The 16,137-nt window shown below is 39.6% G+C and overlaps 2 protein-coding genes across 6 annotated transcripts in view; both read left to right on the plus strand.

Moving 5' to 3' along the window:
• Pde6 (phosphodiesterase 6) overlaps window positions 1–16,137 on the plus strand; it is a 229,210-nt gene that overhangs the window by 125,684 nt on the left and 87,389 nt on the right. The window contains exon 2 of one of the 5 annotated variants that reach the window (XM_065358741.1): window positions 5,422–5,567. The exons of the other annotated variants lie outside the window; for them this stretch is intronic. The gene's annotated coding sequence lies outside the window, so the exon portion shown is untranslated. The remainder of the gene's footprint in view (window positions 1–5,421; window positions 5,568–16,137) is intronic. 5 annotated transcript variants of the gene reach the window in all.
• Window positions 6,346–13,184, plus strand: LOC135839238 (calphotin-like). The gene is made up of 2 exons (XM_065355169.1): window positions 6,346–10,248; window positions 13,125–13,184. Exons 1-2 carry the CDS (start codon window positions 6,346–6,348, stop codon window positions 13,182–13,184), a joined length of 3,963 nt encoding a protein of 1,320 aa, XP_065211241.1.

Here is a 16,137-nt window from a genome sequence, read left to right on the forward strand (position 1 = left end):
TTCGAGATTTTCACCACGCAAATTTCAAACCTTACTACGCGAGACAATAAAATAATTTTATTTTGTCGAGCTAAAAGCGTATTATGTAAATAGAGAAAAAATTCCCAACCAATTGAAAAAAATTAATTCCAGCTACCTAGGTATTTTATCCTTCAACGTATAGATAAGTGAACCAGATGCGAGGCGACGTCGAAAATACACAGACACGTAATTGCATTTTTAGACCATTTAATGTACTTGTACGTTTAAAAAATTGCCTATTTCTATCTCCAAAGGGAATTCCGAAACACCGAGTTGTTTTAAATTATGGGCCAAGTTTTAGCCGTAATAAACGTGGTATAACCGTTAGGTAGTTTTGTTTTCTTTACATTGTGCTAAATTTATGGTTCGAATTAGAAACTTTTTTTTTTATTTTATTTTTTCATTTTCAAAAATACGATACCTATTTGATTTTATTGGATGGGTCAGTTTTGCCTGTGGGGATAGCGTTATTATGACAAGATGCCCATGGCCCGTCTAAGTATTCGAGTCAAAATCAGAGAAATTGAAGAACTCGTGAATTTAATAAAGAATTCCTTGCAAACTTGAAAAATTTACTTATTTTATTCAGTTTCCCAATTTGCATTTAGGTAGTGTTTTTTTTTTGAAGCCATGATTGTCCCAGTCTACATTTGTGAAACCCTGCGTAAATAAATACCTTAATACCCACGTTGTTAAATTGTGTTAAAAATTAGATTAAAATTTGTGTGATAAAGTCTCCTCTCCAAAGAAAGTTCAGAATCATAGATATGTTTTCTGGTCAAGTTGACTTAAACGCTCGATTCTGTACAGATACAGAGTCATCTAACCAAAATTTGATCTCATCAGGTCTTGTCTGATCTGATTGTCCGGACTAGGTTTTCAGCATATTATATTGACTTGTTTGTCATGGTTTCCTTAGGTATAGTCTCTCTGACATCTCAAGGTCATTGACCCGAGTGTCTAGACTCTCAAGGTTATTGAGCTACCTATACAGCATCCCAAGGACGCATGACTTGCTTCTCAAGGTCATTGACCCATTTGTCAGACCTCTCAGGGTCATTGACCCACATGCCCGGCCTCTCATGGTCGTGTGTCTAGTCTGGTCTCTCAGGATTGTCTGCGTGTCTATCTGGTTTCCCAAGGTTGTCAGACTGTCTGCCTGTCTGGCTCCTTAAGGTCATTGACCTGTGTGTCTGGACTCTCAAGATCATTGACCTACCTGGCTAGCCTCTCATGGTCATCTATACTGAACCTGTACTGAACCGGTACTGAACCAGTACTGAATACAGAACTGAATACAGAACAGAACACTGCAGAACTAAACTGAACTGAATGCTGAAATGTAATTATTTTATTTTTTCATTTCTTTATTTGTCTTTTTGTCTTTTCTTCCTTTCACCTTTTTGTCTTTTTGTTGTTTCATTGTTTTGTCTTTTTGTCCTTTTGTCTAAGTATTTGTCTTTTCTTCTTTTTATCTTTTCATCTTTTTGTCTTTTTGTCTATTGGTCTTTTCATATTTTTGTCCTTTTGTCATTTCATCATTTTGTAGTTTTGTTGTTTCATTGTCTTGTCAGTTTGTCATTTCATCTTTTTTTCTTTTTGTCTTTTTGCCTATTGGTCGTCTTTTTGTCATTTCAACATTTTGGCATTTTGTCGTTTCGTGCTTTTCGCCTTTCAGTCTATTTCTATTAGTATATTAGTCTTTTCATCTTGTTGTCCTTCTGTCTTACCATCTGTTATTTATTTATTTCCTTCTTTCTTTCTTTCATTCATTCTTCCATTAAATAATCTGAAGCTTCCAAAATATGGAGGGAAGGTTCACAACACAACGGCCTGAAACCATCTTCAAATCGGTCCAGCATATTTAAATTAAGGTTCAAAGTATGTAGTACCAAGAAGAAAAGGTACCTGAAGAATTCAAAACAGCAATTGTATGTAATACCACTGTTAGTGTTCAAGAAAGGTGATATGCCAAACCTGAAAAACTACCGAGGAATAAGACTACTCAACCCCTGCTACAAGATATACCTATGCAAAAATACTGGCAAAACAACTGGCAGATCATGCAGAAGAAAAGTTGTCAGAAAGCATCGACCTTTTATTCTCCTCATCTGGACCACAATTCCAAGGGTTCATTTTGATGCAAGACAATCATAATAGCGTGTGGAAGGTGGTTATCTCCTTCCACAGGTGATCATGATGGATTAGGATCATACGTGCGGTAAGTGGGGTAAGGTAAGAGACGAGTTCGCGCAATGCGCAGAGGCATTCTTTACAAGCTCGATTTGGGAGGTTTGCATCAAATACGTATATTTGCTTGAATTCCGATTGGAATCGCTGTCCAGATAGGGAATAAAAGGTCGATGTCAGAAAGTCAAAACAGATTTAGAAAAGGAAGATCATGCACTGACACAAGTTATACAGTAAAACTACTGATGGAAAAAAAGGATCAAATACAACCTAGAAACACACATGTGCTTTATAGACCTGGAAAAAGCATATGATAGGGTCAATAGAAAAAAACTGTTTGAAGTCCTAAAAGATGAAGAAATAACGTATAAAATGCAAAAGGTAATAAACAGCATATATGAGAACACTAGAATAAGAGTAGATACGAATTGGAAATAAACTATCAGAACAAGCAGAAATAAACAGAGGAGTTCGTCAGGGATGCCCACTGCCATGTGTTTTATTCAACATGTACATGGATCACATGGTAAAAGAATGGCAGAAAATGAAGCCAAAAGGAATCAAAACTGACAGAAGGCAGGAAATATCAACAGTGCTATTTGCAGATGATCAAGCAGTATTAGCCGAAACAGAAGATGACCTACAGAGATCAATGTACAATCTAACAAAGACATCAGAAAAATATGATATGAGAATAAGTATCATCAGAGAAAACAAAGACAATGGCCTTCAAAGGAAAGGAGCCAGTAAGAAGCAAGATTGTAATTAATGGAAAAATCATTGAACAGGTCGATAATTTCAAATACCTGGGAAACACGATATCATACCAGGGAGAAGTAGATGTTGGTGGAAAGATTGCAAAGTTCCTGAGAGTCACAGGACTGATAAATAGGATCCTGAGAAGCAGTAAGGTGCGGAAAGAAACAAGATTGACGGTGTACAATACCTTAGCAATACCAATGATGACTTATGGAAGCGAGGTATGGGCACTGAAGAAATCTGATAAAAGAAGAATAACGGCAGCGGAGATGAAGTTCATGAGGAGAATGGCAGGGGTGACTCTCAGAGACAGAGTCCCATCTGAGAAAATAACAGCAGATCTTGGAGTGAAGCCAGTCATGAAGAAGATAAAACAGTATAGGAAAGATTGTAGAAATCATGTCAAAAGGATGGAGGAAACAAGATCACCAAAACAGGTCCTCCAATATACACCAACCGGGATGAGAAGCAGAGGGAGACCAAGGAGGAAACTCACTGATACCTCACGCTCATCCCCAACAGGTTCCACACTGTAGCAGACAGGCCAACAGGCCTACCACTTACAAGAAAACGACGAGTAAATCTTAGTTTACAACTTCATTGGGTGAAATTTTGTAAAAATGTCAGCTTTCAAAAACTTTTTAAAAGCTTCGGAACTGCTCAAATCGGTTCAAAACCTTTTCCATTCAATTCAGAGATGTTGAAAATAGGGTACCTACATACCAAATTCCAGCTTTCTAGGTCAACTTGTTAAAAATGTTGATTTTTGTGCATTTTTGCCCCTTTGATTTTAAAAAATTCACCAAAAATTGAAAAATGCATTTCGGTTTGTGAAATTTTTTCTGGCGATGTATTTTCTTACGTTCTTTTGATCGTAGATTTATCCAGTTCAAAAATCTTCCTTCTCAGTGAATTTACAAAAGGTAAACGTAGTGAAATTGCCTTCAAAAAAATTCGTTTCGTCATCGAATGAAATTCCATTCTGCATTGAGCAGAATCGAATCTAAAGACAAAAATAATTATTCTCGATGGAAATTCGTCCATCGTCGATGTAATAAAACGAGTATCTTTATTCGAATTCGATAGTAACATTTAACCGGTGGTATATGGGGAAACTATTAGTTAGCGTGGGTTGGTATTTTGTAAATCTTAATTTTGTAGATAAAGCCGAACGATTTAAAGTAAAACACTAGCTCGTCGTTGCGTTCATTAAAGCGAGCCGAGGGAAAAGAGACTATGATAAATAATGCTCGAAAATCGTACTCGAAGGGATAATTTTCATCGTGTTTCCGCAAATACGTTTTAATTTTTACCTACTCATTCTAGTGTATCCTTTTTTATTCTTATACAAACATCGATTAGAATTCGATTTCTCACAAACTCTTTCGTATAGACTTATAAAATCACGATCACTGCAATAGGTAGGTACATGAAACTGAGATGAATTATATTGATCGTTGATTTCCAATTTCGAGTAGGTAATTTTTCATCGATTAATTCTAAATTTATAGGAAAAGTAGACGGTAAATTCCGGCTGATTCAAATTCACCGCTGTAAACTTGGGTTTGAAATACTTGGCGGTCTTTTGTCGGTAACGACGAACGAAATCCGTCGCATGTTAATTCCATTTTGGCGGGTGCTCGACGCTCGACGAAGGCGCAGGGTGCACAACGACGACGTTAATTTGATTCGTTTGCGGTACAAGCGAAATGTAAAGGAGCGAGCAGCGAGCTTTTCCAACAGACACAGCACAACATACACACACAGAGAGAACGGAATATCGTTAAATTAATATTTTATTAGGATTGGCGCGAGTTGCAGAGCGCGGCGCCGTGGAATTTATAGCGTGATGATTTGGTCCGTTACGTTTGGTACGGATGAGATGAAAGTGCTCGGAATTTAGACGAAGATTTATACCATATGAAGGTAATTTTACTCCGGCCAGTGTAACATGTTAGGGTCTAGCTGGTGAATTCTCAATTAGCCCCTGTACCCTGCCTGTATATTGTACGAGGCTATACATAGGTATCTCCTCGCTGATGTATTTTTTCCCCCAACGACCAGTGCTTTACACGCTGCTGAGGTGATTTAACAAAAACGCCCTCGTTGAAAGAAATAAATGCCCGGTGCTGATCAGAATCTGAAAAATGGTCAATTTTATGTTACCCTCGACGTACCTTCTACCCATACGAGTTTAGGTATATTGTATCCATCTAGTCGCGGATATTTTAAAAAACCTTCCCTCTTCCCCCCCTCCTCATGTACCTACGTAGATATTCGTAACACTAGATACGCTGCATGGTTTATGGTTTCGTCGGATATTAAAATGGATAGTCGGAAAGCTATCTGCGTATATGTAGTTTTTCATTTTAATGTTTTGAAAAAAATCGTCGCTCGAGTTCGTATTTTTGCATAAATTTTTCAAAATCGTTATTTATTTTTATGTTTCAGGTGAGTTTAATTACAACAGTTGGCAAATGAACGACGAATTTGAAAATTTTCGATGCACCTAATTGATCGAAGTGACTGCGAAGAGTAGATTTGAAATCTCTAAATAATGAAAAGGTCATTCTGCATTGAAATCAAATTGTAATAAAGTGAGTTATTTAGTTAATTTTCGGTGAATTTTATGATCTTTTATGCTCCTTTCTTCCTCTTCTTTCAGTTGTAACTGAAAAAACTGTTTGGAATTTTGAATTTTTGATATGAGTTAATTAGTGCTTCAAGTTTGAATAAAATATCCCAAAAATGCAGATTTCCGCAATGTTTTCAATTTTTTGAACATTCCTCTCATTGGAATACGAATTGACTGGAAAAATGTATGGTACTTCTAAAGCAGTTGAGGAGGTGCCCTGTTAACGCTCATTTCAGCCAAATAAAAAAAAAAAGCAAAAAGTTCGTTACTCTACCTACCAGTCTTACCTACTTCCTTCCCGAACCGGTTGCTCGCCACGCAGCCTAGTGGCGCGGATCGGAACCTGTTCGGTACCACGTTTGCGACCAGATTCTATTCCTAACGGTTTATGGTATTCGATACATACGATGAGAATTTCATCATACAAATATGTACACTTACTTGAGAAATAAATAGTTTGAAAAATGATTCATTTTCGAGTGTTTTAATTACGTTTTTGATTTATTCTGATGAAGTATCCGCGATTTGATGTTTAATGAGTTCTCTATCAACATTTTGGTGACCCCTACGGTGATAATTTTTACTTTAATCGCGAGTTCGTGAATGCTAATGGGCATCCTCGGCATCGCGAGATGATCACATGCACACAGTTTTAGTACTTCAGATTTCTACCTCAGAATCCTTACTCAGCCATGGTACCTACTTCAGTGAGTTCTACTTAGAATTGCGAGTTATCTAGCATGGAAAAACAAACGCCAGAAACAATACGTAAGTTGATAGTTACTATCAAAAATGAATTCGTGGCAACTCAACAATGGTTAGATAACCAAGGAGCTGCACCTTTGGCTCACGAACTTCGCTACCGAATCCATAATTTAGAAGAAAAGTATGCTACTGCTGAGCAACTAAACCAAGAGCTTTTACTAGAAGATGCATCAGAGACTGATACCGTTGGTATCGAGTTGCTGAATTTATACTTCAGTGTAGTGGCTAGCCTAGAAACCCTGCTGGATGAATCGGAGATCCAACCTTCAGTGTCTGCTCACCTGGCCACAGCATCAACTAATGGTCCTCAAGGTACCAGTTTAACTTTACCTCAGAATAAGAATCCGGCCGAACGTTCGCCAACGTCCGCGCCATACTCATCTCAGAATCTGGGCAAACATTCGCCAACGTCTGTGCCATACTTATCTCCGAGTCAGGCCGAACATTCGCCAATGTCCGCACCATACTTGCTTCAGAATCCGGCCGATTGTCCAACTACAGTTGCACCACCACCACACCAGTCTCCTGTACACCAGCTCACCGCATTGTTACCTCAGCTTCCAGCCGAATGCTCAGATACGTTTGCACCGCTACTTACTCCATTTCCAGCTACTCAGCTGGCTGCACCCTTACTTCAGTTTCCAGTTGAACACTCAGATACGTTCACTACCTCGACTCCAGCTCCGATCACTACGTCAACTCCAGCTCCGTTCGCTACCTCGACTTCAGCTCAGACATCCTTCACAGTACAATCAGTACCAAATACCTCGTCATCCAGAAACACAGACTCAAACTACTCACCTCAAACAACATTGGCTACGGCGGCGGCGATAGCATTGCCTTCTGCACATGCGCTGCTTGCTAGCAGCACGGACACTGCTCCAATCAACGCATCATCACCCAGAGTAATTCCTAGTAACCAGATAGAAACGCTAGCAGCGCTCCCACCAGTACCAGTTTTGGGGCTTCCGGCGCCTGAATCAGTTCTCCAAGTTTCTGCTCAAAATGTGCAACCAGTAACTGCGCTTTCAGCTCCACTTCCGGCGCTTCCTGCCTATGAACCAGTATTCATGCTCCATGTACCAGTACCAATCTTCACGACAGCTACAATGATATCCGCGCTCAATGCGTCAGTCTCCATGCACACTGAGCCAGTTTCAGTGTTCTCTCAACAAGTACCAGTATCTACACACGATGCGCACGTGATCACGCGCGCTACGTCAGTTTCAGCACTCTTTTCTCCAGTACCAGTTTCTGCGCGCAATGCGCCGATCACCACACGCACTGCACCCATTTGGGCGCTTCCTGTGCCAGTACCACTTCTCACAGTAGCTACGCTTCCAGCGCCAGTAGCGCCGCAATTTGCATCAGCCTCTACAGCTTTACAGATACACTCACAGGTTCCAGACAACCCAGAGCAGCTCTCCGCACTAGTCTCCATGCCTATCCATACACCAGTCAACTCAGTAAGCAGTGCCGTAGTCTCCGAATTCACCAGCACAGTTTCCCGCATCCGTACCTCGCCTCCAGCACCCTTAGTAGCATCTCAAGAAGAGTCCACTTCAGCAGCAGCAATAGCGAGCCTTTCCACACCTATGACACCAGCTAGCAGCGCAAATGCCGCACCACTCAACGCGTCATCGTATGTAGTAGTTCCCAGTACCCAGACAGTGTCAACAGCGATGCATCCGCCTTCCTTGGCGGCATCCAGCGCGATTTCTGCACCTCTATACAAAATTCTCAGCTCAGTAACGGTTCCCGCATTCTCTGACAACGTTCCTAGTATTGTTTCTGTGCTGTTTGCACTCGCACCAGTGCCCATAGCACCACCAGTAGTGTCCGCGTCAGCAGCGGCCTCCGCGGTGCATACTGTACCTGTATCTGCGATCCCATCCAAGTCATTAGTGGCGCCAGCAGCGTCCGCATTGGCAGCTGAATCCACTGCTCATCTAGCACAGCATAGCATCGTCTCTACGACCCCTGCACGTTCGTATGCACAGGTGGTCGGATCAAACTTGTCATCTATACCTGTCTCCGCGCAAGATGCGCCAGTTTCAGCGCATTCCACGCCAGTACAAGTATTTGCATGTGATGCGCTCATCACTACGCTTCAAGCGCCTGTAGCAGTTCCACTGGCGCTCTCACACACCCACATCAACTCCACAGTCAGCACAGTAATCTCAGCATTTGCCAACACCGCTTCCAGTATATTTTCCGCGCCAGTAGCCGTGCTAGCAGCGCCTGCTCCAGCGGCAGCCTTCGTAGCTCATCAGGCATCTAACAGCATCGTTTCTGAGTCATGGGAGTGCTTATATGTGCTCCTGACACACATATCCTCAGCCAATTCATCATCCGCATCTAAGCACAGTACCGCACACTCCCTGCACACCTCCACATCAGCATTCGTCTCAGCATCACGCTTCCTGCCTTCATCGTCGAGCTCAGCGCCTCTTGCGCTCACATATGCACCAACAGTTCCTGTAATTGCATCAGAATCTGCTACAGCCTCTATCGCGCCTGCCTCAGCAGCAGCCGCGCCAGTAATCGCTCAACTGAGCACTAGAGCCTTGGCCAGTTTGGTGCGAGTAATGCCAAAGTCAATCGCACCAGTTTCAGCACTAGAGACGCTCATATCCGCGCACCCTGTGTCAGTATTCGCATCAGTAACTCCAGTAGAATTGTCTGCCGCACAAGTTTTTGCGCTCCCTGCACCTGCACCAGTCTCTGCACTATTCATACCAGTATCAAAGTTAGCTGCGCATTTCTCTGCGCCAGTCCCAGCTTCAGCGGCACCAATCGCCGCGCCAGTAAAAGTGCTAGCTGCATCAGTCTTTACATTGGCTGCGCACACACCTGTTCCAGCATTTGCCATATCAGCAGTGCCTATCTCCGAGTCAGACGCGTCAGTCTCTGAATCAATCGCGCCAGCCACTGCAGTACCCGCGCTCACTGTGCCAGTCTCCTCGCTAGCAGTTCCAGTAGCCACGTCCGCATCCAGTTTCACCATTTTGGCATACACTCATATGCGCTCAACACTGATTAGCCTCGCATCCAGTGATGCAATAGCCTCGAATACGTTCGCAGCGGCGGCGGCAGCTGCATCTCTTACGCCTCGCATCTCACCGCATTTCTTACTCTCCTCAGAGCCCTCTCAGTTGGACTATACAAAGTTTTCGGCGCGTCAGTCTGCCTCAGTCTTCTCCTCAGCACCTCTAATGAGCACCGCATCGAATAGGCCTGTACTCAGCCGCCAGATAATCGTAACTGCGCGCTCAGCAGTGGCGGCAGTCTACGCTACATCAAGCACATACGTTTCGGCGCAGCCAGCCACTTCTACGCTTCCTCACACGCAGTATAGAGCAACGTTATTTGTCTCTGATGAATCCTCCGCTCCAGACATCTTGGCTGTGTTCATTTTACTTGCTGCAGTACTCATTGTAGCACTTTCCGCAGTTCCAGTATTAGTTTCAACGCCGGATCAGGCTAGCAAGGGCCTAACTGCGACTTCGCACCTACTCCACCCAGCATCTATCGCTCCGCTTCTTGTAGCATATTTACGCAGCACAGAATCAGTTCCAATGCGCGATTTGGCCGCAGAAGGCCTCAATTTGAATCCACACTTGCTCAACCGACACCTTACGTCTCCAGTGAGCCGCGCTCCTCCTTTTCCCGGACAGTTTTGGGCCACAGAGGGCCCACCCATCGGTTTTGACACTCCTCACACAGATCAGTCTGATATTCACACCTGCACATTTGACTCGTTTGTCTTATCAGAGCCACCTTCACTCAGCAAGCAGTCTGCCCTCATCAGAATCAGTACTCTTCACTCATTCGATCCTCTGCGATCCAGTTTGAGCTCAGCTGAGCCTGAAACAAGAGTAAGGCTCACTCCGCACCTTACAGTTGTTCCTGGGGCCCCCTTGGTCCATTCATCTCGTCCAGTAGAAGGGTCATTGACCTCTACATACGTTTGCGCACACCACATCGAGCCAGCCCAGCACAGAGAGACACAACGGCGACCTTCCTCGCACTCTAGCGACTCTACAGTCACTGCCCTGGCTCCCAGTTTCCATTGCTCAGCCAACAGCAAGATTGGGTCAATTTTTCCGACGCCTTTGGCGCCGCGGTGGCGGGATGTTAACGCTCATTTCAGCCAAATAAAAAAAAAAGCAAAAAGTTCGTTACTCTACCTACCAGTCTTACCTACTTCCTTCCCGAACCGGTTGCTCGCCACGCAGCCTAGTGGCGCGGATCGGAACCTGTTCGGTACCACGTTTGCGACCAGATTCTATTCCTAACGGTTTATGGTATTCAATACATACGATGAGAATTTCATCATACAAATATGTACACTTACTTGAGAAATAAATAGTTTGAAAAATGATTCATTTTCGAGTGTTTTAATTACGTTTTTGATTTATTCTGATGAAGTATCCGCGATTTGATGTTTAATGAGTTCTCTATCAACATGCCCAATAATCACATGACCAATTTTACAGGTTCTAAGACTCATTTTTGTGCAGCTCTTTACAGCAATTTTAAATTTCTGAAGAATTTTGAATACTCGATAGAGGCTGGAAAACGATTTATTTGCGATAGTCATCGAAAATTCAGTTTTAACAATTTTAAACTGGCACTCCTGCAAATTCATAAAACGGAGGAAGAGTGTCCGATTAGCACATCCAAAAGTTAAAAGATCTGAAGTTCATTTTGGGCTCCTCTAGAGCGATTTGAATTTTATGGAGAAAATTGAAAAATCACTGAAGGCTCCACAATGGCTCAAAACTGGAAGTTATTGATGTGTGGGAGTTGCAAATTAAAGAATTATTCGCATTGATTCTTTCTATTCAAAAAATTTTTTCATGAAAAAGTTTCAAAATCACCTTTGAAATAGTTTTTTTAAATTTCTTAACCTTACTTAAATTTCTTAAATTTCGAAAAATTCATCAAGAACTCAACAACGAATCGAACAACTGAAATTTTGGTGATGGAGGTTTGAAGACATGCTCTAATCGATCTGGTTATAAAATTCTCGATCAAAAAGTTCTCTTATCAGAAAAAATTGCATAAAACACGGTTGAAAAGCTGCTAAACATGCTTAAATTAAAACAAGAAAGTACCATTGAAAAAATCAACTTATAAAGTTGCAGACATCGTACTTAGAAATGTTGTAAAGTCATATTGAAAACATTTTTGAATATATTCAAATCATTCACAATCCATTAAAAAGTGATGAAATTTCAGGAAAATTTGGGAATTTCTCAAAAAATTGCATGGAACAACACTAGCTACCACTTATTAAAATGGCATTAACACATTTTACATGAAATGCGCTGAAATCATTGAAACCTTTTTTTAAAACATTAAAATAATTTAAAATTATGTACTGAAAAAATGATGAAATTTCATCTAAGTATTGTAAAATTTACAAAAAATTCTGCAGCACAACATTAAAAATGTTATAATGGCATAATCATATCTTTAAAAAATATTAAAATTATAAAAATCACAGAAAAGCGATAAAACTTTGAGAAAAATTTGTCAACATTTGCATAAACTATTGTGGAAAAATGTTGAAAATGACGAAAACTTTTTTGAAAAAGAACATTAAAGTTATCAAAAATTATCAGAAACTAATGAAATTTGATCAAATTTGCCAGAAATTCCAAGTAAGTACACTGTTGAAGTGTTTTCAAATGATGTACATACTTAAAAATAACTTTAAAAAGCCTAAAATGATTGAAACTCGCTAATGCCAATAATCACAGTTTTGAAAAATTGTCACAAAAACTAAAAAAATGAAAGAATTTTTTAAAAAAATTTGGTAACTTTTCCAAAAAATTTTGAATTTTTAAAAATTTAAAAATTATCTAAATACAAAATCTATCAAGGTTATTGCCACATTGAAATTTTTGAACTATGGAACTTCATTCATCATCAATGTCATAGTCGCACGCTGTCTTGAGCTAGTATGGCCGCATTCACAACTCAGCCAACTACAAGTAGTTTCCAGACTGCATCAGTCCACCTTGTTGGAGATTTTCCTCTCCCTCGTGTTCCAGGGACCTTGCCAAAGATAATTCCTTTTTCTATGTTTTTCAGTCCTCTTCTGGCTATGTGTCTAACTAAAATTGTTAAAAATAATGAAAAATTTGAGTCATTATTCGCACTTGACAGCAAAGTAGTCGCCATCTAGCGGTCTAAACAGAACTACAACGAAACTAGGATATAATTTTTCGTTACATGTATTCTTATGGGAGATTTGCGATTTTCAAAAATTAATTAAAAATCGTGTAATTATCGTAGGATTGTAATTTTTATTTCAAATGAATGTTTGATTCTTCTACTTTTTGAGAAAATTTATTACAATCTCTTAAACATGGTTTTTCTTGCAAAAAAATTGCACCGCATTTACAACGTATTTGCATTGTTTATTGTATCCTGAAATGCTGAAAAACATAGGAAGTGCCAAGCAATTTTTTCACAAGAAAAACAATGTTTAAGAAATTGTAATAAATTTTCTCAAAAAGTAGAAGAATTAAACATTCATTTGAAGTAAAAATTACACTCCTACAATAATTACACGATTTTTAATTAATTTTTGAAAATCGCAAATCTCCCATAAGAATACATGTAATGAAAAATGTTATCCTAGTTTCATTGCTCGTAGCAGCGCGTAGCAGCGCTATCTATTGGGTCTGTCAACTGCGAATTGTTATCATTTAATTTTGTCGTAATTACCTGTAATTCGTAGTATTATCGAGATACATTGTATCGTTTCCATTTCAGAGAAGTCAACAAATATCAATCCTGACTTTGAAATATTTTCTATTCGAATATACAATTTCTGTTCGAATTACTACGTTTTAGATCGCATTATGGCGATTTTATTTTTGTTCGATCAATGTACATATTTTTATATTTATGTATTCGTGTAAATACATCTTTTATTTCAAATGTGCGCATCAAATTTTATTAAAAATAACTCATTATCCTGGTTTCACATATTTTATTTAGACTGGTTGGTTCTTGCAGTTATTCCACAATTGATGCATTTCTTCGGTGTGCAGTGTATGGTATCTTCAACATCCTGCGCCATACCCTCATTTCAAAGGCATCAATAATTCTTCTTTGAACATCTTGGTTCAATGTCCAGCTCTCCATCCAGCTCATCGACAACCATGACCTTGATTTTCCTCACATTTATGAGGAGTCCCATGTCCTCACTGACCATCCTGACCCGCTTGATCAGTTCTGCCAGTTCCTCTTTACTTGAGGTTATTAAGGTGGTATCATCAGCATAGCGGAGATTGAAGATTCCTCTTTCCTCCTATCTTGATGCCGCCTTCCCAGTTCTCCAAGACTATAGACACTGGACCTGCTTATAAGACAACCAACTGGCAGCCATCTTGGCAAAATATCCTGTGCAACGCCAATTTATCCCGCTGGATGCTCTTGGCAGCGCTGTACTTCAATTTTGCAGGCAACAGGGAAAAGGGAGGGTTGTGTAGTCCGGAAGGAACTCGCAGTCAGGAGTACCTCACGGACTACACAACCCTCCCTTTTCCATTTTGCCTGCAAAATTGAAGTACAGCGCTGCCAAGAGCACCCAGCGGGATAAATTTGCTTTACACAAGTTTTCATCACCGTTTCCGTTCCCCTCGGCCTGCAGTTGGTTGTCTTATTCCGCAGGTCCAGTGTCTATATCCGGGCAATTCTCAAAAATTGGGGCAAATTTCAATATATATTTTTTTTTTTCAATTTTGAAAATTTTAAAATACACACTTTTTTGAAATTTTCAAAATTGGACTCATAAATATACATACCCTCGACCTCATTTTTGGTATTGGTCTCAATCAACCCCCCCTGGGGTAGTGGGAGGGAAGGTTTTAAGACGTCTAAAAGACATGACGAGGAAAAAATTATGCAGGGAAAATGTGAGAAAATCTCGAAAAAAAGGGCATTGGAAAATATCATTTGATGAAATTTCTTGTATCAATGTAACCGTACATACCCCTTACATACTTTTATACTTGTTTTCGGACAGAAAGCCGAACATTACCGCAAAAATATTGAGACACGACTATGGAAGTTGAATTTGAGACATGTAAAAATTTCACATGTATTTCAATTTTTTTACGAGCTAAATTAATTGGCATTCGTCTTTTGAAGTGTGAATAGCACTCTTATCAACCATTCGAATTGGTGAGACCATTTATCCATGTAAAAAAATATTTTTAAAATGGTAAAAAAAATCTGAAAAATGAACACGGCGATGGACATTAAAGTTGGGGGACAGACTTTGAACCACCTCTAAAGTTATTTAATAAACGTTTTGAGTTCAACTGATAGCGTCAAAATGTAGAAAATTTCATCTAGAACAATTTTGTATCCTTCAGTTTTTTTGATAAAATGCATATTTAAATCATAAAAACGGGATTGAAAAAAAAACCTGTGCTGGGACAGGACACAACTAGGAACTTTTGGCCATTAAAGCGATTCCAGGTGGGGAGGGGGAGGGGGTCTAAGCATGTTTAAATAGTTAAATAGATGCCCCGGTGGTATTGAATCAAGTTCTGAAAAAAAATTCACATATCTTGTATACTTTTGAAGAAATTGCTAGAAATTGTCTTGGGACAGAAATTTGCCCAGAGAATTACCCATCCAAGGCTTATTGCATGATGTACTCGCCATAGATGTTGAACAGCAGAGGTGAGAGTATGCAGCCCCGCCTTACTCCCCATTCTGACTGAAACAGGTTTGGCTCTTCTCCACCTACCCTCACCATCATCTCGTTCTTGTCATACAGCGACTTGATCAGCTTAATTAGGGACTCCGGAATTCCCATCTCGCATAATACATACCTACATAATACATATCTCTATAGAGTTGTCCAATTGACGCAGTCAAAGACCTTTGCATAGTCAGCAAAGCATAGTATCGCAGGGATGTTGAATTTTCGGAATTTTTCAATTATTTGTCTAAAATGTTCAAAATCTGCTCTCTTGTACTGCTTCCAGGAATATTACTGAAGAGCAAAAAAAATGATTAGAAATTTTTATTTCAAAAAGGTTCAAAATGACACTTGATGTAATGAATATCTCATCTTTTCTGAACAGTAACCAAGTCGTCTCATTTGAGAATCTCACAAAACAATAGAAAAATAATTTAGGTAGTTTGATTTTTTTCTCAAAACATAGCGGCAGGAGGACTGGAGGAGGCATGAAAATTAGGGACTTGCAACTTCAATTTAGCGTCCCCCTCAGGAAATGAATTCAAAAAAATGCCTGCCAATAATTATTTGAAAAGTTCAAGCAATATTTTGAAAACTCCATAAAATGTGGTTAAGAATCTATTAGTTGATTAATAATTTTTGTGCATTTTTTGCTGCATTATTATTTAGCCAAATTTCTTCAGTTTTTATCAACTTTTAATGATTTTGATGGCTTTTTTCAATTTCAAGTGTTTTTATATCATTTTTACTGGGTATGTGTACTTATTGTTTTGTTCAGACTGCAAAATTGTTGAAGATTTTATAAAACTTTGACAGCTGTTGTGAAATTTTGACAATTTATTGTCATAAAATTTCGAAAAGTATTGAAAAATGCCATCAATTTTGTGATAATTTTGAATACCTAGTTTTATTATTTTTCAAGTGTTTTTGTGATATTTTAAGCAAAATTCTAACCATTTTAACTTTTAAAAATTTCCTGGAGGCTCCAGAACTATACTTAAAATGGTTCTAAAACGTTTCCAATCGATGGGAG

Source organism: Planococcus citri, chromosome 3, assembly GCF_950023065.1.
Source record: "Planococcus citri chromosome 3, ihPlaCitr1.1, whole genome shotgun sequence".
NCBI classification, from domain to species: Eukaryota; Metazoa; Arthropoda; class Insecta; order Hemiptera; family Pseudococcidae; genus Planococcus; species Planococcus citri.

Excerpts from the sequence above, each read along its gene's own strand:
- LOC135839238 (XM_065355169.1), top strand. The coding sequence starts at position 6,346 with ATGGAAAAACAAACGCCAGAAACAATACGTAAGTTGATAGTTACTATC. Across the intron at positions 10,249-13,124 it reads CAGCTGAGCCTGAAACAAGA|TATTATCGAGATACATTGTA; the intron begins GTAAGGCTCACT and ends TGTAATTCGTAG.